The 27,137-nt window shown below is 47.4% G+C and overlaps 2 protein-coding genes across 6 annotated transcripts in view; one reads left to right on the top strand and one right to left on the bottom strand.

The window, feature by feature from the left end:
• The first annotated feature begins 87 nt into the window (after positions 1-87).
• NMRAL1 (NmrA like redox sensor 1) lies at positions 88-11,116 on the top strand. Of its 4 annotated transcripts, none has more exons than XM_054714680.1 (7): positions 88-144; positions 503-561; positions 5,487-5,725; positions 7,831-8,080; positions 8,871-8,993; positions 9,593-9,783; positions 10,829-11,116. In XM_054714680.1, the coding sequence occupies exons 2-7, from the start codon at positions 522-524 to the stop codon at positions 11,006-11,008; spliced, it is 1,023 nt and encodes a 340-aa protein (XP_054570655.1). In that variant the 5' UTR covers positions 88-144; positions 503-521; the 3' UTR covers positions 11,009-11,116. The 4 variants fall into 4 exon arrangements, with proteins under 4 accessions (XP_054570655.1, XP_054570653.1, XP_054570654.1 ...); XM_054714678.1 differs by lacking the exon at positions 88-144 and adding an exon at positions 155-320; XM_054714679.1 differs by lacking the exons at positions 88-144; positions 8,871-8,993 and adding an exon at positions 155-320 and having other exon boundaries at positions 7,801-8,080.
• Positions 11,117-18,517: 7,401 nt separating this feature from the next.
• DNAJA3 (DnaJ heat shock protein family (Hsp40) member A3) overlaps positions 18,518-27,137 on the bottom strand; it is a 31,378-nt gene continuing 22,758 nt past the window's right edge. Inside the window, exons 9-12 of one of the 2 annotated variants that reach the window (XM_008141637.3) lie at positions 26,892-27,007; positions 26,095-26,192; positions 21,808-21,923; positions 18,518-21,206 (exon numbers count right to left, since the gene is read on the bottom strand). In XM_008141637.3, the coding sequence (XP_008139859.1) occupies positions 21,820-21,923; positions 26,095-26,192; positions 26,892-27,007 (318 nt within the window). In that variant the 3' untranslated portion in view covers positions 18,518-21,206; positions 21,808-21,819. The remainder of the gene's footprint in view (positions 21,207-21,807; positions 21,924-26,094; positions 26,193-26,891; positions 27,008-27,137) is intronic. The other variant, XM_008141638.3, reaches the window with a different exon arrangement.

Here is a 27,137-nt window from a genome sequence, read left to right as displayed (position 1 = left end):
TTGAGGCGGGGGCGGGTCCAAAAACCCCGCGGATTCTCGCGCGGACCAGGATGAACCATCTCTGTCCGTGGGCGGGGGTGGCGGGCCGGCTCGCGCGGAGTTGGGACCAGGACAGCGAGGCTTCAGAGCCGCGCAGCCTAGGAGGTGCCTGTGTGCAGGGCGGCCGGGCAGGGGCGGCCTTGCAGCGCAGGAATGAAGCTGCGGGCCGGGGTGGGCAACCTTCGTGGGATTACATCCCCCCTCTCCGTGGTGGACTCGGCTGCAAAAAATCCAAGTCCCCCTTTATCCGTAGTCTTTCCCACCCAGGCTGTGGTGAGGCGGTAACGCAGGTCGGGGCGAGGGTCCGAGACACGGGCTGGGGAGGGGGTGTCAGGCCCGGGGGTGAGGCCTGGGCCCGCGGATCCCGACCTCTCGTGGCTGACGCCCCCTCCGGTGCACGCGCGTGGTTCAGGGAGAGGACCCCTGGCCCCGTGGCCCACACCGCGCTTCCCTCGCCCCCCAGGCTTCCCGCTCCCGCTCGCATGGCGGACAAGAAGGTAGTGGTGGTGTTTGGAGCCACAGGTAAGTGGAACCCCACCCAATCTGAGGCCCCCAAGCGCAGGACCTCTCACCAGCCAGCGCGCCCCCTCCCCCAGCGCAGGGAGACATCCCCAAGGGGTCGGGAGGGAGGGCGAGATAGGTTGGACCTCTGGCCCCGGGTGGGGCCGTGGGGCCAGGACCTGAGCGCAGATGTCCTTTGAATCTTAAAAACAGGACTTTAACTTCTTTGAATGAGTAGTAATTGCCCATCATACCGACATTAAATCTCCCTCCCACTTCTGTACCCCCCACCCCATCCATCTCTGTTACCAAGTTTTCCTGAGTATCCTACCAAATTAGAAATATCTGAGTTATTTTTAAACAATAGTGTTTTATTTTGTCCCCACCTGTTCTTTCTCTCTCCCCCCAAAATGTATACATTTTGAATAGTTATTAATTCCAATGGGTTAAATCTAAAAAGAAACATCAATTGAGCTATCCGCTGTTAAAGTGTGTATATATTTTGGGGGGACCATATATATATATATATATATATATATATATATATATGTATATATATATATACACACACATACATACATATATGTGTGTGTGTGTATGTGTACTTTATATATATAACATATACTATATACTTATGTATGATATATACTTAAATATATATTTTAAAACATACAACAGCTTTATTGAGGTACGATTCACATATTGAGGTATGATTCACATACTGTTTACTCATTTAAAGTGTGCAATTCACTGGTTTCTAGTATATTTGCAGAGTTCTGGGACCATCACCCCGGATCAGTTTTAGAAGATCTCATCACCCCAAAAAAGAAACCCCCATATCTATGTGAATGAAAAAGGGGCCACATACTAAACCTGACAAGCTCAGGAGAGGCCTGCATGGTGGGCCTTACAAACTCGAAGACCAAAAATAACCACACAGAATGGTCTGTTATATAAATTCCTAACTAAAAGCGGGTTATGGCAGGTAGTTGAGTCCTAGGACTGTAGCTTCCTTGACCAACCTACCTTAAGTGAATCTATTATCTTTTTGCATCTAAGGTAACATACTTGTTTTAAAAAATAATTTTTTATTGTTGAAAGTATTACATTTGTTCCCTTCCCCCCATCGATCCCCTCCAGCCCTCCCTTACCGCCCCCACATCGATCCCCTCCAGCCCTCCCTTACCGGCCCCACATCGATCCCCTCCAGCCCTCCCTTACCGGCCCCCCCCCCCATCCCTGGCCTTCAGCACCCTATTGTCTGTCCATGGGCCAAGCATATATGCATACAAGATCTTTGGTTGATTACCTCCCACCCACCCACCCCTCCTTCCCTCTGAGATTCCACACTCTGTTCTATGCTTCCATGTCTCTGGATCCACTCAGTTCATCAGTTTATTTTGTTACTTAGATTCTACATATGAGTGCGATCATGTGATACTTGTCTTTCTCTGACTGACTTATTTCACTTAGCATGATACTCTCCAGGTCCCTCCATGCTGTCTCAAAGGGTAAGAGATTCTTCTTTTTTACTGCTGCACAGTATTCCATGGTGTGAATGTACCACAGCTTTTTTTATCCACTCATCTGCTGATGGGCACTTGGACTGTTCACAGATCTTAGCAATTGTAAATTGTGCTGCTATGAACATAGTGGTACATACATTCTTTCTGATTGGTGCTTTGGGTTTCTTAGGATATAGTCCTTGAAGTGGGATCACCGGGTCAAATGGCAGTTCCATATTTAATTTTTTGAGGAAACTCTATACTGTTTTCCATAACGGCTGCACCAGTCTGCCTTCCCACCAGCAGTGTGTTCTAAGGTAACATACTTTTGAAATGTCAGAGTTATCTTTTCCAGACCCTAAAGGCACAGCCGCTAGCACCAGAGCACAAGACCACGGAACTCTCATCTTCTTGCCCACTTACCACCTCTCCATCCTGTGAATGGTAACTGTCCGGTAGCCACCAATGTAAAGGAAGTGTGTGTTTCTCTGTTTTGCTTTTTATGCAATCCCAGAGATCCCCCCCCTTTGCTTTCTCTCACCCCCTTAATCTACCACCAGTGGATTTCATTACATCCCCTTTTATTTTATGTTTTTATCCTTACCCGAGGAAATGTTTACTGATTTTGGAGAGAAAGGAAGGGAGAGAGAAACATTGGTTGCCTCCCATATGAGCCCTAACCAGAAATTGAACTCACAAGCTTTGGGTGTATGAGACAACGCTCCAACCAACTGAGCCCCCTGGCCAGGACTCCTTAGATTTTAATGTATAAAGTAAGCTGTAGGCCCTGGCAGGGTAGCTCAGTTGGTTAGAGCATTGTCCGAATATGCCAAGATTGTGGGTTTGATTCCCCGTCAGGGCATCAACCACTGAATGCATAAATAAGTGCAACAACAAATTTCTCTCTCCCTAAAATCAATGACTTTTTTTTGTTTTGTTTAAAAGCTGCAAAATGAGCCAAAACCGGTTTGGCTCAGTGGATAAGAGCGTCGGCCTGTGGACTGAAAGGTCCCAGGTTCGATTCCGGTCAAGGGCATGTATCTTGATTGCGGGCACATCCCCAGTGGGGGGTGTGCAGGAGGCGGCTGGTCGATGTTACTCTCTCATTGATGTTTCTGACTCTGTCCCTCTCTCTTCCTCTCTGTAAAAAAAATAAATAAAATATATTTTAAAAATAAACAAACTTACAAAAATTATCTACAGGTTTGGACGTTTCTTATGTGAGCACCTACTGGCAATCATTCCCCATTTCCCTCAATTTTCCTCGGCTCCTGGCAGCCACAGTCTTTAGGTGTATAGATTTCATTTGGTTATTGTTAGTAATGCTGCTGTTAACATTCATGTACCAGTTTTTGTGTGGATGTATATTTTCGGTTTTCTTGGGTATATACCTCTGAGTAGAATTGCTGTACCGCATGGTAACTCTATGTTTAGCATTTTGAGGACCTGGCATGCTGTTTTACAAAGTGACTGCCATTTTACGTTCCCATCTGAACCTGTGTGAGGGTAATTGCAGTTCTGCAATTTGCCTTTTCCACTGCAGGACACATGGGCACCTATCCAAGCCATACATACAGATCTGCCACATTCTTTTTAATGACTTTGTGTGGATTTATCACTTATTTAGCCAGAATCCTGCCCAAGGACAGTTTGTCTATAAATTTCCACCTTTGGAAGTAGTGCAGCAGCCAGTGTTCTTGTACATACAGGGATGGGCAAAAGTAGATTTACAGTTGTTTGTTTGGAAAAAAGGCATGGAGGTTATGATTATTACAATAGTTTTACTAACTCAAAAGAATGTCACTATGGCACAGTAAACCTGTTTTTATGGAAAATAATAAGATAATTATCTATATATATAAAAGGCTAAGGAACCGTCCAACCAACCGGTAGGTATGACGCACACTGACCACCAGGGGGCAGGCGCTCAGTGCAGGAGCTGCCGAGCTGCGGTGACTTGGCAGTGGTCGTTCTCTGGTGACGCACCCTGGAACCAGAGAGGAGGGAGCCTGATTCCGGGGTGCATCACCCGAGAACCACCCTCTCACAATCCGGGACCCCTCAGGTGATGTCGGAGAACTGGTTTGGGCCCTATCCCCGCAGGCCAGGGCGAAGGACCCCTCCTGCCCGGGGGACTCCCGCTCACTCTGCAGACGCCCTTCAAGCCGCGGTGCCCCCCAGGTGCGGCCGGGTGGGGAGGGATCGCAGGAGGTTGGCTTCAGGGCGTGTCCAGCCCAGCTCGCCCAGTCCCACCCCACTGGCCACCTTCTAATTAATTTCCTTTCAATGTGCACGAATCTGCATGGGGCACTAGTTAGATAATAAAGAATAACCTGTTTCACGTACTCACAACTGTAAGCCTACTTTTGCTCCACCCTATATTTATTTGTTTATTTTAATCCTCATTAGAGGATATTTTTCCTTTGGTTCTTAGAGAATGGAAGGGAGAGAGAGAGAAACATCGATGTGAGAGAGAGACACATCAATTGGTTGCTTTCTGCACGTGCCCCTACAGCTGAAGTATATGCCCTTGACTGGAATCGAACCCGAGACCCTTCAGTCCATTGGTTGATGCTCTGTATACTGAGCAAAACCAGCTAGGGCTGCTCCACCCTGTATGTATGGATGATTTTTATTTTCTTCCGTTTGATTATTTTAATTTTCCCAATCTTTTTTTTTTTTCTTTCTGAAAAGGTATAGGTAATATTTTACTTCTTAAGCTAAGTGGTGGGTACATGAGTGTCACTATCCTTTTTGTATCTGTAAATATTTCATAATACATTTTTAAAATTTTATAAAAGGTATAGGTGTGATGGCTGCTAAAACATGGATGAACCTTGAAAACATGTTGAATGAAAGAAGCCAGAAACAAAAATCCACATGTTGAAAGAGTCCATGCAAATCTGTAGAGACAAAACAGATTAGTGGTTGCCAGGGACTGGAGGGAGGAGAGAATGGGGAGTGACTGCTAATGGATATGATTTTCTTTCTGGGGAGATGAAAATGTTCTAAAATTGACTGTGATGATGGTTGTACAACTCTGAATACACTAAAAGCCACTACATTATACTTATTTTTTATTGATTGATTTTTAGAGAAGAAATGTGAGAGAAACATCGATTTGTTGTTTCACTTATTTATGCACTCATTGGTTGATTTTTGTATCTGCCTTGACCGAGGATTGGACTTTGGTGTATTGGGACAGTGCTCTAACCAACTGAGCTACCTGGCCGGGGCTGCACTATACACTTTTAATTATGGGTAAATGAGTTCTATCTCATTAAAGCTGTTATTTACAATTGGTGTAAGGCAGTTGAATGACAATGAGAGGGGACAGGTGTCTTGGGTGTCCTGCTGTGGTGGAGCATTCCCTTTGGGGTTTTAACCTTAGCAGGACTCCCAGGCACATTGGACCCTGTAGGTCTTTTTGACTCTTTGCAGGTGCCCAGGGGGGCTCAGTGGCCCGGACCCTCTTGGAAGATGGGACATTCAGGGTTCGGGCTGTAACCCGGGACCCTGGGCAGAAGGCAGCAAAGGAACTGAGGCTGCAAGGTGCAGAAATCGTACAGGGAGACCAGGATGATGAGGCCAGTATGAAACTGGCTCTGACCGGGGCTCACGCCACCTTCATTGTGACCAATTACTGGGAGAACTGCAGCCAGGAGCAGGAGGTCAAGCAGGTGAGGGCAGGCAGGAGGGTGTGGGGAGGCTGGGGTTAGCTGCAGTGCATCTTAAAAGGAGCTCCCAGGTCCCTGTTGGTTCCTTGGAGGCAGCTTTAACTTGCCTGTGGGGCCCACTCCGACTAGGACCCCTGACACTGCAGTCCTTTCCCTCACTTCCATGCAGCCCTCCTAGATTTTGATGAGGGTAAGAGGAGGCTGCTTTCTCATCCAGTGACTTTTTTTTTATATTCATGTACTATACAAGTCACCCTCTTAAAGTGTGCAATTCATTGTTTTTTTAACATATTCACAAAGTTTGTAGAGCCATCACCACTACCCAATTTCAGAACATTTTCGTCACTCCAAAAAGAAACCCTGTACCGGTTAATAGTCACTCCCGACACCCCTTCCCCCAGCCTCGGGCAACCACTTATTTCCTTTGTCATCCAATGACTTTTTATACTTTCTAAAAATCTAACTCTATTGACCCATAATTTCTTATAATAAAATGTACACATTTTAATTGTACAGTTTTTAAAAAATTTTCTTTAAATGACATTTTCATTAAAAGTCTGAAAATGAAGAGACAATGATTAAACATGGGTCTGGAATTAAAAATGACAATTGGTTAGAATTCTCTTGGTTAGTTTGATAAAATTTAAAAGTAAATAAACCCATATAATTGCCTTTTGATAAAAATATATTTCCATCTACCCAGAAAGTCCCCCAGATCCCTTTTGACATGTTTTGTTTCCCTTTATTCTGTTTTCCACCCAGATTCTCTCTAGTTAGGTGGCTATTGAACCTAGATGGTGGTGGCAGGGATATGAGAGGAACCATGAGATATGGCCATCCTTTTGTCTCATTGAAGATCGAGACACTGCAGAGAGCCTGCCACATAGAGGACACTCAGGTTTTTGTGGAAGGTATACTTGGTGCCAGAGGAAAGGCCCTAGGCTGGGAGTTACGCACTTCAGTTTTCAGTCCTGCCTCATCCACAGCTATGTCTTTGGACCTGTAACTTCCCAGCTCTGGTCTCTGTTAGCTTCCTCTGTAAAGCAAAGGGGCGTTGGGCTGGATCACTGGTCTCCAAACTTGTTTTTAGCCTTGACCCTTTCTTTGGTTATATATTACATGGAAGCTCATTCCATAGAGAAGACAAAGACAGCTTCTCTGGCTGAAGCAGATCTCGTCTCATCCTGATAGCCTGTATTAGTGCCCCACAGCTGCCGTAACAAGACTACATGCCAGGTGGCTTAAAACAACGGGAATTTATTCTTTCTCAGTTCTGGAGGCCAGAAGTCCAAAATCAAGGTTTTTGACAGGACCAGGCTCCTGCTCCCTCCAAAGACTCTAAAGGAGATGTTGTGCCTTGCCTCTTCCAGCTCCTGGTGGCTGCCACTTCTGGTGGCCACATCACTTCAGTCTCTGCCTCTGTCTTCACATGGACTTCTCTGTGTCTTCTTCTGTCTCTTATAAGGACGCTTGTCATGGGTTAAATGGGTAATCCAGGATAATCTCATCCCAAGTTCCTTAATTATACTTGTAAAGACCTTTTCCGAAGGAGGTTACATTCACAGGTTCTAGGGGTTAGGACGTGGACATATCTTTTTGGAGGCCACCAGCCAATCCCCTACACAACCTTATGCAGCAGGTAGTATTGTGGTCCCTGTTGAACTGACGAGTCCAGAACGGTTAGATCGCTTGTCCAGCATCGCATAGTGCAGTGCAGAACCAGGACCGGAGCCCAGGTGACCTATGTGCTTAACCACTGAGCTGCAGCACCTCCCTTGTGGAATCCTGGGCTCTCCAAGGAAGAGGGCTTAGCAGCAGATTGCACAAAGGTGGGCTGCATGCAGCCAAGCACATCAGAAAGTGAACAATCCAGATGATCTAGAGAAGTGATGCAAGGTTCTGTGGGCGGTAGAGGCTTACAATCCCATGTTAAAGGGTTTGATAGCATGGGTGAGCATCATTCTGGAAGAGGGGCCTTACCTGAAGAATAAGTGGTGTCGGGCTCTTAGCCTCAGGCACAGTGGCAGCTTGGGTTGGAGAGCTGGGATGTGACTGGGGACACACATCCTCCCTCCTAGCTTTGTGGTTCCTCCTCTCCTGCCATCCAGGGAAAGCTGCTGGCCAATTTGGCCAAGCGCCTGGGCCTTCACTATGTGGTCTACAGCGGCCTGGAGAATATCAAGAAGCTGACGGCGGGGAGACTGGCAGCAGGCCACTTTGATGGCAAAGGAGAGGTGGAGGAATATTTCCGGGACATCGGTGTTCCCATGACCAGTGTGCGGCTGCCCTGCTATTTCGAGAACCTCCTCTCCTACTTCCTACCCCAGAAAGCCCCGGATGGAAAGAGCTACTTGCTGAGTGAGTGCCCTTCCTCCTTGAGCGTCTGCTCTGTGTGGCACTCTGGCTGTCGCAGAAAGCTGTGGGCTTGTCCTCACATGGTTCTGGGCCTGAGTCCTGACTCTCACGTTAGATCTGTGACTGTAAGCAAGGCAAGGAACCTCGCTGGGCCTCTGCTTCCTGCTCCGCGAAATGGGCATAACACTGATTTTCACGGGGCAATGAGGAAATCTACAGAGGTGTGGTGACACTGTCTTTGGTGGAAAGCTTTACAGAGACAAGTGCAGTTATTGTTATTTCTCCTTCAAAAATGAGAGGATTTGGAAGATGAGACTCAGTTGTAGGTTTCACAAAGTGGAGAGCACTTGCTTCTCAATGCCCATATTTGCAAATCTCTACACGGCTGGCTGTACTGGACCCTGGCTTGGAGGGAATCTTATACAACTTGTGCCTTGTCCGTAAGCCAGCGGATTAGAGCAGGACGCTCAGGAGGCCCGAGTGGGAGGGGTGAGTCCCCTCAGCGGGCCACCCCCACCCCTTTGTGCGTAAACACTGGCTCACCCTTTCTCAAGACCTGCCCGCCGGTGAGCACGCAGTCTGGGCCACGTGTTGGCACATGGGCACCGCCCTTTATAGTTTGCAAAGCTAGTCAGACACCCCTTGTGTTCTGATTTAGACCTTCATCCCCACAGGATCCCTGGGGGATCTGAATGGGCAGTTGCTATGGCCCCTTTTTATGGGTGAGGAAAATGGCATGGTCCAAGTGCCCACATCTAAACACTGCGGTCCCTTTCCATCTACAAAATCACAGTTTGGCAGCTCGTCATTCTCTGGGCCAGGTCGGCCTCAGCTTGTCAAGCATTCCTGTCAGCAGAGTTGGTGTTTGGAGAACCCACCCACCGGTTTCCACATGAGAAATGCAGGACATGGCCAGGTACACTCAGGCCAGTGTTTTGGGAGCAGTGGGGCCCGGAGTAGCAGTTCTCGGGGGACCTTTTGAAGCCCTTTTCTGTCCTTTGTCCCTGAGAGAGGTCGGCCGGTCCAGGGTTCTCCCCACTCTAAGAATGGAGTAACCCAGGCTCAGGCTTTTTGTTTTGTTTTTAAATATATTTTTATTGATTTCAGAGATGAAATGGGGGCGAGGGGGGGCGGGTGGGGAGAGAGAGAGAAAGAGATAGAAACATCAGTGATGAGAGAGAATCATTGATCGGCCGCCTCCTGCACGCACTACACTAGGGACCAAGCCTGCAACCCGGGCATGTTCCCCAACCAGGAATTGAACTGTGACCTCCTGGTTCATAGGTCAACACTCAACCACTGAGCCATGCTGGCCAGGCTTGAATCCCGTTTTCCAACCCAGTTCCACTGCTGCTTCTGCTGACATAGATACACATAGGAAGTGTCTAAGTCATGCCACGTGCTGATCTGTGCAGGTGTCCGGTTGGTTGGCTGGTGGGAACACTAGTCTCTACCCCACTGTCCCCTCCAGGACATGTCACGTGCCAGCATGTCTCTCTTCCCCTTCTCCCCCAGGCTTGCCCATGGGTGACCTACCCATGGATGGCATGTCCGTCACCGACCTGGGCCCTGTGGTACTCAGTCTGCTGAAGATGCCAGAAGAATACATCGGCCAGAACCTTGGGCTCAGTACCTGCAGGCACACAGCGGAGGAGTATGCTGCCCTGCTCTCCAAGCACACTGGGAAGACCGTGCACGATGCCAAGGTGAGCCCCTCGGCCCCTACTGGTCATTTCAACCCCCCAGGAGTTGAAGGTAAATCTGAATTCATCACAACTGTGAACATCCATGTTGTGCTGTTCTTGGGAGCCAAGTATGGCTGCTGAGTGAAATTTCTGGCATAGGTGGTTGACCAAGTGGGGAGGAAGGTTTCCAGAAGAGGGGACAGTAGGGGCCACGGCCAGGAGTGAGAATACAGGGCTGCTGGGCTCCTTTGGGATGTGTCTTGAAGGAAGGGAAGAGGCCAGAGAGATGGCCCCCACACACATACATGGCCTGGCTGGGTGGGTGGGAGGCCCACAGTACCCTCCTTTCCCCACTGACCCACAGTCTTCCAGTCCAGACCCCGGTTTCTTGTTGTCATTCCCATTATGAAAATAAGACCTTCTCATTAAAGAAAACCTCATTAACACTCATAGGTGTTAAAAGACAAAAGCTACCTGCAGAGCCCCCAGACCCAAACAGAGTTATGATGGGAGTTTGGGGCCAGATAAACGCCCCCAGACTTGGATCCCAGTCCCTGCCCTTAACACCTATCAGTGTATAATCTGAGGCATGGTCCCTGACCCCTCTCTGCTTCCGTTTCCTTATCCATGAAATGGGTGTGTCAGTAGTGTCCCCTGCTTGAGTTGTTATGAGGCTTGAATGGAATAGTCCTGGAGCTCAGCACAGTGATGTGCACTAGAAAAGAGGCCCTAAGTGGCCGTGTGTCACTGTGTAAACAAAGAAAAGCTTGAGGCTGGTTGTGGAGGATCTGAGGGGTTCAGATCCAGTTCAGTCTGGAAAGGGGAGCAGCTTTGGTTTCCGAGCAAGAAAGAGATGTAAACAGAGTTCTGATTTGGGAGGAACTGAGGTTTCATCTCAAGATCTTAAATTGACCTAGAACAGTGGTTTTTAAACTTTTTAAATGGGCTCAGGGGGACTTAGCAAGGACCTTGGTAGGGACTGAGGTGTCCCCCAGCCCCTATCACCTCAGCGGGATGCTGAGATGTTGATGGATCCTCACAGACACCGCCCCCCCCCTACTTCCAGACAACCCCTGAGGACTATGAGAAGCTTGGCTTCCCTGGCGCCCAGGACCTGGCCAACATGTTCCGTTTCTATGCCTTGAAACCCGACCGGAACATCGAACTGACCCTGAGGCTCAACCCCAAGGCCAGGACACTGGATCAGTGGCTGGAGCAGCACAAAGAAGACTTTTCCAGGTTGTGACCCTGCCCACCTCTCAATGCCATCTGGGGGGAGGGGAGGCACAGTCACAATGATCCTATCTTATGTTACAAAAAAGTTATTTTTTAAATAAAAACCATTGTTCTCACAGATGGCTTCCAGAAGAAAGGGGCTTTGTTTCTGGGGCTGGCAGCTGCTGGGCACTGATTCTACCAGGAGACATGGAGTGGTGGGGGGCCAGTCCTCTCCTCCTGCAGTGACGGGGCGTGCGGGCGGAAGAGGTGCTTGGTAACGACACACAGGACTCAAATGCAGTTTTACGTTTAGTCTAACAGTTGTGACACAGCACTGTGACCACAGCCAGGGAGTGGCTCTGACCACCCTGTTCCACATTTGAAATTCACTCAAAAGCGTGGACAGAGCCCATGACACAGAGGACTCCCCCCACCAGCCAGGAGCAACACTTTTTGTCATCCCTGCACACACACCCTTCATTGACAGAAAGCTAGTAAGGTCAATGGTGACAGCTTATTCCTTCCTTGAATTGAGGGTGGGGCCAGCCCTGGGTGCAGCCTCAAGATGTGTGTGATCTTCAAAGCAGGCTGGAAAAAAAACACATGGGCCCTAGCCAGTTTGGCTCGGTGGCTAGAGCGTCAGCCTGCGGACTGAGGGGGTCCCAGGTTCGATTCTGGTCAAGGGCACATGCCCGGGTTACGGGCTCGATCCCCAGTGGGGGGCATGCAGGAGGCAGCCAATCAATGATTCTCTCTCATCGTTTATGTTTCTCTCTCTCTCTCTTCCTCTTCCTTCCTCTCTGAAATCAATAAAAAGATATTTTTAAAAAGAGCTCAAATTAACTATAAAAAAAAAAAAAAGCACATGGGATGTGGCAGATCTGTAGCCCCAGGTCACCATAATTGGACACTGCTGAGAAAAGGTGATGCTGCTTGCCCTGGCTGGTGTTGCTAAGTGGTTAGAGCATAGGCCCACAGACCAAAGGGTCTCTGGTTTGATTCCTGGTCAAGGGCACGGACCTGGGTTGCTGGTTCACTCCCCGACCCCTGGTCAGGGCATGTGTAGGAGGTAACCAATCGACGTGTCTTTCTCACATCAAAGTTTCTCTCTCTATATCCCCCTCCCTCCTTCCTTTCCACTCTTTCTGAAAAGCAATGGAAAAAATATCCTCTGTTGAGGATTAACAAAACAAAAACACACACACACACACACACACACACACACACACACACACACACGTGACACTACTGCAGCAAAGGCTAAGAATGAAACCAAGAAGTAACAGCCCTGCTTTGTAGAGTCCACCAGGCATTTGGAGGCAGGTGGTGCAACCGTCCATTTCCTGTTCACTTGAGAGAAAAGGAACAAAGGCCTAGAGAACAGAGGCTACTCACCCAAGGCTCAATGGCCAAAGGTGCTGCGGCAGGCTTCTTTTCTGTGGGTTTGTGCAATCTCCATCACAGCCCTTTTTACTTCCCTTGGTACCCACAGACTCATGGAAATATAATTCACTTAATATAAATTTATGTTGCTATGAAAAAAGCTCCTAGATTTATTGAATTTCGAATCCCGCCTGCAGTTGCCTTGGCAGGGCCAGACCAAATGATTTCCAGGGCCTTATAAAGCATGTGTGCTGGACATCCCCACCCCTGGGCTAGAGGGAGGAGGGTTAAAGTTTAATGAGTACAGAGTTTCAGTATGGGATGATGAAAAAGTTCTGGAGATGGGTGGTGGTGATGGTTGTAGGAAAGGGTGGTAGTTCTACCAAATTCATGCCATCTGTTTATTAATTTAAAAAGCATTTCTTTGACAACTTACATTGTGCTGGGTTCTAAATATAGTGCTAACCAAAAATGTTACGCTCCGTGCCTTGAGGAGAGCCAGATACAAATATGCAATAAATAATTACAGATTGACATAGAGCTGCAGAGAACAAGAAGGATAACAATTGGAAGTGGCCTTTTTAAAAAATATTTTTATAGATTTTTAGGGAGAGAGAAATTTCAATGAGAGAGAAACATTGATTGGCTGTCTCCCACACGCTCGAGCCTGTAACCTGGGCATGTGCCCTGACCGGGTATCGAACCAGCGACCTCTTGGTGCATGGGTTGACACTCAACCACTGAGCCACACCAGCTGGGCTAGAGGGGCCTACTTTAACGGGGATGGGGACAGCCTCTGAGGTCTGAGGGGAGGACAGTGAGCCTCTGAGGCAGGGGAGGAGGGAAAAGACCATGACAGCTTGGGATTCCAACCCGCCTGGGCCAGCAAGAGAACATGAGAGATTATTTGCATCCAGCCCTTTGTGCCCAAGTCCCACAGGTCCCTGGTGGGAAACTTACCTGCCTGGAGCTGTGGCTCAGGGTGGACCTGCCTGACTTCAAATCACTACAGTAAAAAAGCACATGCCCTAGCTGGTTTGGCTCAGTGGGTAAGAGTGTTGTCTGCAGACTGAAGGGCCCCTGGTTCGATTCCGGTCAAGGGCACATGCCGAGGTTGTGGGCTTGGTCCCCAGTGGGGGGTGTACAGGAGGCAGCCAGTCAATGATTCTCTCTCATCATTGATGTTTCTCTCTCCCCCTCTTCCTTCCTCTCTGAAATCAATAAAAATAATTTTTTTTTAAAAAAAAGTGGAGCAACATATGGGAAGAGACTGGACAAAAATCATACACCTATGGATAAGGACAGTGGGGGGGGGAGGTAAGGGCAGAGGGGGGGTGGGAACTGGGTGGTGGGGAGATATGTGGGGAAAAAGGAGAAACAATTGTAATCTGAACAATAAAGATTCATTAAAAAAAAAAGTGGAGCAACAAATTGTTAAAAAAAAAAAAAAAGCAAGCAAGCACATGGGGGGTCACACCACATGGAGGGGACTCCCAGTGCCACCATGTTGTCCTATTGGCTGAGGTGTTCCCAGCATAAGTCCTGATCAGGTGGACTGCCATGTGTGCCTGGTCTTCTAAGATTTGGTCCCTGAAATACATCAGTTAGCTGTCATTTATTTGTTACTTTCTTAGCTATGGTAGAATATTCATACCATAAAACTTACTATTTTAGTCACTAAAAATAGTTTGATTTTTAGAGAGAGAGGAAGTGAGAAGGAGAGGGACAGAGAAACATCTATGTGAGACTGGAACATCGATTGGCTGCCTCCTGCCCGGCCCCTTCCAAGGACTGAGCCCACAACCCAGGCATGTGCCCTGAACAGGAATCGAACTAGCAACCTTTTTTTTTTTTAATGAATCTTTATTGTTCAGATTACAATTGTTTCTCCTTTTTCCCCACATATCTCCCCACCACCCAGTTCCTACCCCCCCTCTTCCCTTACCTCCCCCCCCCCCCGTTGTCCTTATCCATAGGTGTATGATTTTTGTCCAGTCTCTTCCCATACTCCCCACACAGACACCCCTTTCCCCCTGAGAATTATCAATCCACTCCCATTCTATGCCTGATTATATTAAGTTCACCAGTTTATTCTGTTCCTCAGATTTTTAATTCACTTGACTTTTAGATTCACTTGTTGATAGATATGTATTTGTTGTTCATAATTTTTATCTTCTTCTTTTTCCTCTTTTTAAAGAATACCTTTCAGCATTTCATATAATGCTGGTTTGGTGGTGATGAACTCCTTTAGCTTTTTCTTATCTGTGAAGCTCTTTATCTGCCCTTCAATTCTGAATGATAACTTTGCTGGGTAGAGTAGTCTTGGTTGTAGGTTCCTGCTATTCATCACTTTGAATATTTCTTGCCACTCCCATCTGGCCTGCATGGTTTCTGTTGAGAAATTAGCTGATAATCGTATGGGAGCTCCCTTGTAGGTAACTAACTGTTTTTCTCTTGCTGCTTGTAAGATTCTCTCTTTGTCTTTTGCTCTTGGCATTTTAATTATGATGTGTCTTGGTGTGGTCCTCTTTGGATTCCTTTTGTTTGGGGTTCTGTGCGCTTCCTGGACTTGTAAGTCTATTTCTTTCATCAGGTGGGGGAAGTTTTCGTTCATTATTTCTTCAAATAGGTTTTCAACATCTTGCTCTCTCTCTTCTTCTGGTACCCCCATAATTCTGATGTTGGTACGCTTGAAGTTGTCCCAGAGGCTTCTTACACTATCTTCAACTTTCTGAATTCTCTTCTCTTCATGCTTCTCTGGAGGAGTGTCCTTGGCCTCTTTGTATTCCAAATCTTTGAGTTGATTCTTGCAATCCTCTAGTCTGCTTTTGGGTCTCTGTATAATATTTTTTATCTCAGTCAGTGTATGTTTAATTTCTAGTTGGTCCTCATGGAATTTATCGGCCTTTTCCATGAAATTCTTGAAAAACCTTATAACCGTGGTTTTGAACTCTATGTCCAGTCGCTTGTTCTCCTCCATTTCTTTGGTTTGTGATCTGTTTCCTTGCCTTCTCATATTCTCTGCTTCCCTAAGTTGGTAGGGTAGTTTTGTGTACTAGGTGTCCTATTGGTTCAACGGGTCAGCCTCCCAGTTACTTGAGGTGGACACTCTTGGTGTACCCTTGTGTACTGTGTGTCCCCCAGCAGGAGCTACAGCAAGGGCTAGTTTTCTCCTCCTTTGCTTGGGCGGTTTTGGAGCAGTCTGACTGGAGCTGCAGTTGGTTAAGCTGCCACAGAACAGGCCATTTATATGCAAAAGCCGCTGTGTGGAGCCAGGGCGGGTTTGTAGAATGTGCGGGGCGGGGCCTCAGGGCGGGGCCTCAGGGCTGGGTGGGGTCTCAGGGCGTCACTAGGCTGGGGCGTGGCCAACGGCGATGGCTGCCGTCAGCCGTCTCTGCCTTTCCACGTTTCCAAGTCCCTGCGCCCCGCGCTCCAGCGCAGTAAACAATGATTGCTGGGCGCACCTCTGCAAAAAAGTCACTCTCACTTTCCGACCCGATGGCCGAGAGTCCAGCTTCTCCCCGTAGGTGCCTGGGTCCCCCGAGTGTCCCCAGAAACTGGATTTCAGAGTGATCGGGAGCTTGTCTCCCTGCGGGTTGAAGAAAAGCCGCGCACCCAGCCGCCCGCCGCCGGCCCAATTCGCGTGCCTCCGTACCTCAGCTTTTCAGCGATTGTGCTTCTTTCTCTTCTTAGTTGTAAATCTTCCACTCAGCCAGCTTTCCCGTGGTTCTGGGTGGTAGACGTTTTTGTCTTTTAGTTGTATTTTTGAAATTGTTGTGTGTGGCAGCAGATTAGTTGTTTAACTATGCCGCCATCTTGGTTCCTCCCCTGGGAGAGGCAACCTTTTTTTTTTTATTATTGATTTCAGAGAGTAAGGTAGAGAGATAGAAACATCAATAGATGAGAGAGAATCATTGATTGGCTGCCTCCTGCACACTCCACACTGGGGATCAAGCCCGCAACCCCTGGCATGTGCCCTTGACTGGAATCAAACCCAGGACCATTCAGTCCACAGGCCGACGCTCTATCCACGGAGCCAAACCGGAGCCAAACTGGCGGCAAACCAGCAACCTTTTGATGCACGGGACAACACTGGCCAGGCTATTTTAGTCGTTTTTAAGTGTACAGTTCAATGGCATTAAGTACATTCATAATTGTACAACCATCACCACCACCCATCTCCAGAACTTTTTCATCATCCCATACTGAAACTCTGTACTCATTAAACTTTAACCCTCCTCCCTCTAGCCCAGGGGTGGGGAACGTCCAGCACACATGCTTTATAAGGCCCTGGATATCATTTGGTCTGGCCCTGCCAAGGCAACTGCAGGCGGGATTCGAAATTCAATAAATCTAGGAGCTTTTTTCATAGCAACATAAATTTATATTAAGTGAATTATATTAAGCAAATGATATTAATATCCAAATGGCCCTTGACAGAAAAAAGGTTCCCCACCCCTGTTCTAGTCCCTGGCAACATTCCCTTGTACTTTCTGTCTCTATGGGTTTGACTATGCCAAACATCTCATATAAGTAGCTGCCAACATTTCAAAATGAGACATTCACAGCAGTATTATTGATAATAGCAAAAGAGGAAATAACCCGAATGTCTGTCAATGAATGGGGAAAAAATGTGGTCTCTTCATATAATGGAATATTATTCAGCCATAAAGAGAAATGAAGTATTGATTTATGCTACATGGGCAAACCTTGAAACATTATGCTAAATGAAATGAGAACAGAACCACAGAAGGTCACATGTTGTATGACTCCATTTAGATAACACGCACAGAATTGTGGTTGCCAGAGACTGTAGGACTTGGGAGAAAAATGGAGAGTAACTGCTAATGGATTTGGAATTTCTCTTTGAGGTAATGAAATTTTTCTAGAATTGAGTGTGGTGATGGTTGTACAACCTTGGAACTAAAACCCACAAAATTGTACACTTTAACAGTGAGTTGAATAGTATGTAAATATCTCAATAAAACTGTTACCTCAAAAATGAGGTAACTCTCTACATAAACAATCTGGATGCCGCTCTTGTTGGTGTTGTTCAGTGGTTAGGGGTCGGCCCTCAAACTGAAGGGTCCCAGGTTTGCTTCCAGTCAGGGCACGTACCTGGGTTGCAGGTTCCCTGCACCAATTGGGGTGTATGTGGGAGGTTAACCAATTGATGTAGCTCTTAAACATCTATGTTTCTCTCCTCTCTCGCCCTCCCCCTCCCTTCCACTCTCTCTCAAATCAGTGGGAGAAATATCCACCAGTGGGGATTAACAACAAAAAATGTCAGATTTGCCCTAACTGGTTTGGCTCAGTGGATAGAGCGTCAGCCTGCGGACTCAAGGGTCCTAAGTTTGATTCTGGTCAAGGGAATGTACGTTGGTTGCGGGCACATCCCCAGTGGGGGGTGTGCAGGAGGCAGCTGGTTGATGTTTCTCATCGATGTTTCTAACTCTCTCGCTCTCCCTTCCTCTCTGTAAAAAAATCAATATATATATATTTTAAAAGTGTCGGATTTGATTCCTGGTCAGGACACATACCCAGATTTCGGGTTCAATCCTCGGTCGGGGCATGTGCAGAAGATAGCTGATGGATGTTTCTCTCACATTGATGTTTTTTTCTCTCTCCTTTCCTCTAAAATCAATTTTTTAATAAAAGTCTATTAAAAAATATATGGATGCCCAGCTTCTCTTGGAAAGCACATGATATGGCAGCACTGGGTCTGAATTTCTGCATTAACCCCCTACCCTGCCTTGGGTGGAGCTGAAGAATGGCTGTCCCCTTTACTAGTAAACTGGGCAGCCAGTCTCCACTCCCTACTATCTCCTGGGCACTGAAGCTGCAGGTCAGGGCCACTTTGTTTCTAAGGATATTTTTCCACTGATTTGAAAGAGAGGGAAGGAGGATGGGGGGAGAGCAAAAAGCATCAATGTGAAAGACACACTGATTGGTTGCCTCCCGGGGATCAAACCTGCAACCCAGGTACGTGCCCTTGACCAGGAATCGAACCTGTGACCCTTTGGGCTCTAACCAGTGATCCACACTGGCCAGGGCTTACTTTGTTTCTTTATGTAAAGTCCCTTGACTGGGCCATGTGTTTGACCCTTCATAAGGATCATGTCAAATAAAGCAGAACTGGTTAAAAGATATAAAGTTCAGGTTTCACAGTGTTTATTAACAAGAGTGCTACATGCCTCCCACAAAAGCCATGACAGCTGATATAACAAGTATTCAGTGACGGGCTCCAATATTACAGAACAAAGTAAAGGGCAGGGACAGTCCTGGGAAGTAGGCTTGTGGGATTGGAGAGATTCTTATACACTGAGGGGGGTTTTCATGACAAGGAAGTAACGTTGCACTCAAGTCCACCAGAGCGCAAAGGCCTGAGGAGGAGGAGGATGGCTCAGGTGGGAAAACAAATCAGAACAGAGGCCTTCAAGTGGGGATGAAGACAAGGTTCAGTGGCCAAGTTGGCCTCATCCCCATGTGAGTGTGCCTTCCCTCATCCATCCTAACATTTCAGCAAATGCTCAACACCCATCTACCTTTGCCCTTCCTCTCAATCTCCAAAGGCTTGGGGCCTAGAGATAATTTTTTTTTAATGCCTCATCTCATGCTCCAGCCCCAACTCAGGCTGCAAAGTTGTCTGGTGACAAATGCCTCAGGAGCCAACTGTGGGAAGAAGCCCAATCCAAGCCTTGAGTGGGACTTGATGCTAGATTTGCACTGGCACCTTCCTACATCTGCGGGAAGGACCCTCACTAAGCAATAATGGTATTGCTAGCAAGAAAACCCACTTTTCTCTTTCAGTCTTTCTCTAAACTTCTGCTTCCAAAAGACAGGACATGAGTGGGACCCCACTGACTTCTATAGGAGATAAACTAAGCTGTCAGGAGATGCTCCGCCTAGCTTCCTGCTGCTGTACCTGGGTCTAGGATCATGAAGGGACTCATGCTGAGAGTCCACAGCAGACACTCAATACAATCTGCTTGAATGAGTGAGAAGTATCTAACACTGGCAGGAGGTCACCGCTAAGCTCCTTTCTTGCCCATCAGGTCTTTCCCATCCTCTTCACACAGCCCAGCCAGTGTGCTCCAACTGCTCAGCTCAGAGCCCAGGGGCTGGTGGGAGAGATGTGCTCGGGACCCACTCCATCTGTGCCAGCACTGGGGCTTTTGTGAGACAGTCTCTGCTGGGAGCCCAGACTAGTCAAACTACAATGAGCAAAATTTTTCACACACACACACACGAAGTTAATATTCCTCTAAACATAATGGGGAGGAGAACTAAATCTAGCAAGGGAGACAGTGATAGAGGAGGCTATACTGCACATCTCTCATGGCACAGGCTCCCCCAAAAGAAGCTACCCACCAAATTCTAGAACATTCATTCAAATCAGTTGTTCCATGGCAAGCTCCCTGCTCTGGGACCTGGGCTTGAGAGGATTAGTACTGTCAAAGCACACCCACCCATCACTGTGAGCGTGCTCATAGGCAGGCAGGACTGTGGTTGAGGAAGGCCAGCAGGAGCGTGGCGCAGCCTGTTCTGCAGAGAACACCATATAAGCCCCTGCTAAGCCCCCTGTAGAAAGCTGTTTGAACTCTTTCAAAAAAGAAGTAACCACAATGTAGGTTTTAAATATCTTTTTGCAGTAGATAATCTTTTACATTGATACAGAGTCATTTTACATTCGTAGATCAGACACTAAAAGATGCTTTATTTTAGTAAATTATGAAGGGAAACTATTCAGAAGTGTTCTCCATTAGCCTGTCTTACCACAACGGGAGGGTCTGGAAACGGAATCTATACATCCTAGAAGCTGAGGTTGAGAAAACTGTTTTGCTCTGGCTGGATGGTGGAGAGCCTTCACCTGCTTAGACTATGCTTTCCTTTTCTGAACAAACATTTATACAGGAAAAGACAATGATTCTTAGCATTAAATAATTTAAACACACTTCTGCAAACAGGTGTCAACAGTGTAAGTGGTGAGAACCAAGCTGTAGCGGGCAGTGGGGTAAGGCTCTGGGATAAGGAGGCCATTAGCTAGGCTGTGGCCAAGGATGGCTGTGGTCCAGCAGAAGGGCAGGCTCCACTCACAGCTGGCTTCAAACAACAGAACTCAACAGTCATGGACAAGAGGCCACCCCGGTGGGGTGGGAGGGAGGACTATCCATCCTGACAAAGATCATAGCCCACGTCAGGAACAGTATCTCCAGGGACCCTCTGTGTGTGAGTCCCCAGGATCCAAGGCCCTCACGTTCCAGCTGCTTGGTACCCTTGGGAATTAAAACAAATTCCAAGAAGAGCAAGGGATATGTCTACTGAGGGACAGACGACACTGAGAGGGCTTGCAGGGCCCTAGTTCCTGGAAAAGACAACCTGTCAGGAAAGACTCATTCCAGAACCTCCCGGAGGTTTGATGAGAGGGAAATTAATCACTTCACAACTTGGTGCAGCTTCAGGCTTCATTTTTAAGCTGTAAGCATAGCCTTTAATTCTTTACTAAGATTTCCACCACATTTGATTCCAAATTAGAGTTTTGGCTCTGCAAGAAGTATCCAGATGTCTTACTCTGTCTGAGCCAGAAGAGGCTGAGTTACACCCATGGAACAAGAACTTCTACCAGCCCTTAGGCATGCCATGCCTTACTGCCCAGGGGCTGTCCACCATGACCATTCTGTGGAGAGGCGTGTTGTCACATGATTTTGCTGTTGCCAAGGCGGTCCAGAGGGCCTCTGCAGGCAGGGCTCGGTGCTGCAGTTCTGGAACCCTCCTGCCTCCAAGGTGCCCAGGCCATGAGGAGGAGCTGCTGCTCTCAGCCTAGTTTCCAGTGGACCGTTTTCCTGAGCCAAGACACAAATGGTTACAGTTTACTGGCATTGCAAGAACAACAAACTCCTGTGGGTGAGCTTCTATCATCCCTGGGAAGGAGCTATGCCATCAGGAACCCACACAAGTATAAAGTTGGTCCCAAGAATCCAGTTACCAAGCACAACTCCTGGCAGCCCCGGAGGTTACATGGTGCCCTACATCCCCAGGCAGAACAGGCGCCATGAAACAGGCAGGGAGTTGGGGAGATCTGAGTTCTAAGCCTGGCTCTGCTATGGCTCACCCTCTGTGACTGTGGGCAACATGATTCCCACCACTGTGGGATGCAGCCCTAGGAGCTGGTGGAGGGAGGGCTGAGAGGCAGCCCCCAGTGCAGCCTCTCCCTATGGTCTGCTTCAGCCCTGCACTGCCACTGACTCTGCCATATTACCTAATGCAGGTGTCTCCATGGGCCAAGAAGCTTGGCTCCAAGGGGAGCTAGATACACTATGCCTGAGCCTGGTACCTCTTCCAACAGTGGGGGCAAGGGGGCTGAAATTGGTTAAAGTAAGGGAAAACAGGGATTAGTTAACAGAGGAAAACAAAGGGTTTGAGAAACCTCAAGGGTTTTCCTACCTCGGCTAGGTATCAGGAGGTAAACATTTTCTTAAGTTTGGAAAGGAATCCCTCCTTGTCCTCCCCAGCCTCAGGCCTAGCCTTGCCTCCTGCGGAGCTATCCATGGTGCTGCCACCTGAGCACAAACAGCAGAAAAAACTGGGGTCAAGGGCGCACACCTCCAGGCGTCCCATCCCAGGCCCCACCTACCCCCACCTGGCCACCCAAGAGCTCAACAATCAGGAAGCCACCAAGAGGAGAGGGGGCAGCTCCCAGGTTGGCAAGGCTGTCTTGCCTTTTCAGATGACTGAAGCAAACAGGCACTTTATTGTATCCCAACTGCTACCTGAGTCACTGGCCCAAAGGAAGGAAATAAAAAACAGCCAGACAATCACCAGATATCTCCATCTTAACAACTGTAACAAAAAATATAGCCCAGTGCCAGATGCCTTCCTGGCCAGGCCACAAAGTTTCAACATTAGCTCATTTAATCCTTAGGGATAACCTTATAGGTAAATTTCAGAGGGGAAAACACACACACACACACACACACACACACACACACACAAATAAATGGGTCACAGAGAGGTTAGATGTTTGCCTAAGATCACAAAGTAAATGGGAGTTCAAATCCAAGCTGTCGGACTCCAAAGCCTAGGTCTTAACCACCTACTAAGAAAGTGAAGAACAATGCCAAGACCAACCGACCAGCTTCCATACTCCTCACATGCGCATGTCTCTGGGATACTCAGGGAAGGATTCACTGCCTTTCAGAACCCCAGGACATATGTACTTCTTATCTGTAACGACAGCAGTGGAGGACCCTGTAATGTTACTGGGCATGATCTCCCCACTTGGGACATCTAACCCTAAATGCTCCAGAAAAAGATTGCTCCCTGTTTCTTTAGGGTCCACGCTGAGACTAATGGGACTAACTCTGCTGTGCAAATGCATCATTTTAAAGATCTACCAACCACTAGGTAGGGAGGGCAAAGTTTTGTTATGAGTTAGATTACAGATCTGTACTCAACATTTTATTTTTTTAAATATATTTTATTGATTTTTTACAGAGAGGAAGGGAGAAGGATAGAGTTCGAAACATCGATCAGCTGCCTCCTGCACACCCCCTACTGGGGATGTGCCTGCAACGAAGGTACATGTCCTTGACCAGAACCGAACCCGGGACCCCTCAGTCCACAGGCCAATGCTCTATCTACTGAGCCAAACCGGTGAGGGCCAATTCTAAGATTCTTAAATGCCATTTATGCCCTGGCAGGGTAGCTCAGTTGATAAGAGCATTGTCCTGATGGGCCAAGGTTGTGGGTTTGATCCAAAGCAGGGTGCATAAAAAAATCAACCAATGAATGCATAAATAAGTGGAAAAACAAATTGATGTTTCTCTTTCTCTCCCTTCCTCTCTCTCTCAAATCAATCAATCAATCAATCAAAAATAAATAAATAAGTAAAAATTTATGCCTGGGAGCAAAATTTCCCATTGGAATACAACTCTGAAATCACAATGGGAATAGAAAAGATATATAATTTGGCATACGCATTTCACTTTATAAACAACTTTTCAGAAGTGCATCCAATGCATATATTAAAAGTTAATCCCTAGCTGGTTTGGCTCAGTGGATGGAGCGTCAGCCAGCGGACTGAAAGGTCCCAGGTTTGATTCCGGTCAAGGACACATGCCTGGGTTGTGGGCTCGATCCCCAGTAGGGGGCGTGCAGGAGGCAGCCAATCAATGATCCTCTCTCATCATTGATGTTTCTATCTCTCTTTCCCTCTCCCTTCCTCTCTGAAATCAATAAAAATATATTAAAAAAAAAAGTTGATCTATCCTCAGTAAAACTGTCAATAACAAAAAAACTTTATAAAAAATCCCCACCACCCCTGTTTTGGCTCAATGGATAGCGCGTCAGCCTGCGGACTCAAGGGTCCCAGGTTCGATTCCGGTCAAGGGCATGTACCTTGGTTGCGGGCACATCCCCAGTAGGGGGTGTGCAGGAGGCAGCTGACTGATGTTTCTCTCTCATCGATGTTTTTAACTCTCTATCCCTCTCCCTTCCTCTCTGTAAAAAATCAATAAAATATATTTTAGCCGAAACCGGTTTGGCTCAGTGGATAGAGCGTTGGTCTGCGGACTGAGAGGTCCCAGGTTCAATTCCGGTCGGGGGCATGTACATTGGTTGCGGGCACATCCCCAGTGGGGGTGTGTGCAGGAAGCAGCTGGTCGATGTTTCTCTCTCATTGATGTTTCTGGCTCTCTGTCCCTCTCCCTTCCTCTCTGTAAAAAATCAATAAAATATTTTAAAATATATATATACATATATATATATTTTTAAATCCCCACCCAAGGATATATTTTTTTATTGATTCTAGAGAGGATGGGAAACATCAATGTGAGAGTGAAACATCAATCTGTTGCCTCCCACATGTGCCCTGACTGGGGATTGAACCCACAACCTGGGTATATGCCCAGACTGGGAATCGAACCCAAGACCTTTCTGCACATGGAACGATACTCTAATCAAAGGGCAATATAAATCTTAAAGGAAGAACTGGCAAAGTACTGTACCAAACACACAAGAAGCTCCCAATAAATTCTGGCTGAATAAGACAAGAGGGAGTTAGCTATCAGGACAAGGAACCATAAAAATAGGGAGGGTTCTAAGGACACTCAGAAGCTGACTATATGATCAACTCTCAATTTAAATGATCAGAAAGGGGTTTTAAAAAGCAATACCAGGCCCGACCAGTGTGGTATAGTGGTTGAGCATCAACCTATAAACCAGGAGGTCACCATTCAATTCCCAGTCAGGGCACATGCCTGGGTTGTGAGCTCGATCCCCACTAGGGGGCATGCAGGAGGCAGTCGATTGATGATTCTCATCATTGATGTTTCTCTCTCCCTCCCTCTACCTTCCTCTCTGAAATCAATAAAAACATTATTTTTTTTAAAAAAGGCAACAACTGGTGACTACTAATACCCAGCATTCTAATATAGTACACAAGGCCCATGTGCTTGTGCAGGGCTCAGCTCAAAGAGACCCCAAGTTCTGGGTGGGTGCAGAGAGGAGGAGGACAGGCGAGAGCTGTCTGCAGAATAAATCCCACATGCTATGTGATTGTGGTAACATTTGGGATTCAGAAAGGAGAAGCTGGAAGTGTACATTAAAGTTACATGGAATAACTATTCCCACTATTTCCGCTGGCAAAGTACTGTACCAAACACACAAGGGTATAACAAGAAAATAAGGGGAAAGTATACATAGATACCATACCATTTAAAACAGTATCTCATCCATGCTTGGTTAGGCCACAGGATTTGTGGTCGCTACTTTTTCACAGAGGACTTGGACTCAATAGGAGTTCAGCAAAGTCCATGCAAAGGTTGCTCCTGCTGGGACACCCCTCCCTGCTGGGTGGAGTGGGAAGTGAATCCAAGACCAAGCCCTCTACTTCACTGGGAAATCCACCCCCTGCCCCCATCACCTGCTCTGAATGACCATATACTAATCTAATACTATTCAAGTTCTGAAAACACAAGAGGTCCAGACAGAAACAAAATGATGCAACAAGGAGGAAACATGTTTACAGCTGAAGCCAATTACACTCTCAGTACATCCTGTCCTGACTGAGCAATCGTCCAACCAACAGAGAACCAGCATCTCCAGAATACTGCAACCCCCTCCCATGGGAAAAGAGCTGTGGCCATGGTTTCCCATCACCAGAGCTTCTGCCTGAAAGCATTGTGGTATCAAATATCACTAATATTTAACTATACTGTGTAGACAGAGCGTGACATTTGAGCTCAGGGTAAATAAGGCACCTGTTCATTGCCAGAAGAATTCAGTTAGACCTGCTGGGAATAGGCAGATTTGGAGCCAGGTGACGATGGTTTTTATTGATGTGGAAGATGTTGTTTATCAGAATCTCTGCAATCTTGGTGAAGCATTCTGGGTCAGGAATGCATAAAGCCTTCCATCCCTCTTCTTAAGCTGTTAAAAGGAACTCTACTGTGGTGATGTGCCCAAGGTCACAAGGCAAGTGGCAGAACCAAGGATAGAACTCCGAAGAGCAGCTCTCTGAGACACAGGGCTGCAACCTGGCAGGAAGCCATCCAAGACTCTAACACAGAGGAAGGAGCAGCTGTGCTCTGGAGCACAGTTACACTTGGCTGTTCTGAGCCCTCAGCTCCCCTCTTTCTTCTGTGCGCTCTGGAGGCTCCATGAAGATCCCCAAGTGGAAACAACATGCTTTAAAGGGACTGAGGATGCCCATGTGCTGTTGTGCCGCCTTACCGGTGCTTGTGTTGGTGATGCCATTCACTGTCCCCTCCACATCAGTCTCATCCTCAGCATAGCTCAGGATCAGGTTGTGTTGCCGGCTTGTCAGTCTCCTGTGGAGCAAGTACAGTCAGTGTCAAGCGTTTCCTCTGGGCAGCTCTTTGAAGGATGAGGCCTAGGCCAGTGTAGGAAATATGGGACCCCCAACCCAGACAGAGCATACAGCCTGACCTGAAGAACCACATCCTCAAAGCTTCTGTAAAAAAAATCTCCTAAAATACCCTAAGTGTTTCAAACAACTGCCACTATGGCTGTGCTAAACAGTTTCCTGGGGCGGGCCGAGGAGCTTTTATAAACGTGTGTGTGGGTTCTCCCAAACAGAGTCGGCATGCCTGTTCTGGATGCCCACAGCATTCTGCTTGGATCTTCCTTCCAGAGGATGTGGGCATCCTGTGCCATGATCTGATTATACATCTGTTTCTCCCACCAGAATGTGACCACCCTGAGAGCAATAATAATAAAAGCAACAGCAGCAATAGCTAAGCATTCTCTATGTATTATTTATTTAATTCTCCAACTCAAGGAGGTCAACCTTTTTCATTAAGTCCACTTTGCAGATGGAAAACCTGGGCAGGACACACTGACTTAAAGAAGTAGCCTGCCCAAGCCCCAGCACTGTGGTGGTGCTAAACCACCACACTGTCACATTCAGCATAGGACCTGGCACGTAAAAGGCCCTCAAATGGCCCTTGCTTGATGGTGAAAGTGTGCAGGAATCCCACAGGCCTTGCCATGGCTAAGTGGGCACTTACTTTGGAACTCTTATCTTGATGTGAATGTAGTGATCTCCGTAGCCATAACTGTTAATCCGAGGGATGCCTTTCCCACTCATCCGAATCTTCTGGTCTGTCTGGATCCCAGGGGGGATCTATAAGGAAAGAAGCCTGTGGTTTTCCTCGCTCCAGTTGCCCACTTGGGTTTCTAGACAGAGCCCACCACCAACAACATGAAAACTGGCTAAGCTGGGGTCCACCCTGAGCAGAGCCAGTAACAAGGAT

Source organism: Eptesicus fuscus, chromosome 4 (assembly GCF_027574615.1).
Source record: "Eptesicus fuscus isolate TK198812 chromosome 4, DD_ASM_mEF_20220401, whole genome shotgun sequence".
Taxonomy (NCBI): Eukaryota; Metazoa; Chordata; class Mammalia; order Chiroptera; family Vespertilionidae; genus Eptesicus; species Eptesicus fuscus.
This window is presented reverse-complemented; position numbering and strand designations above follow the sequence as displayed.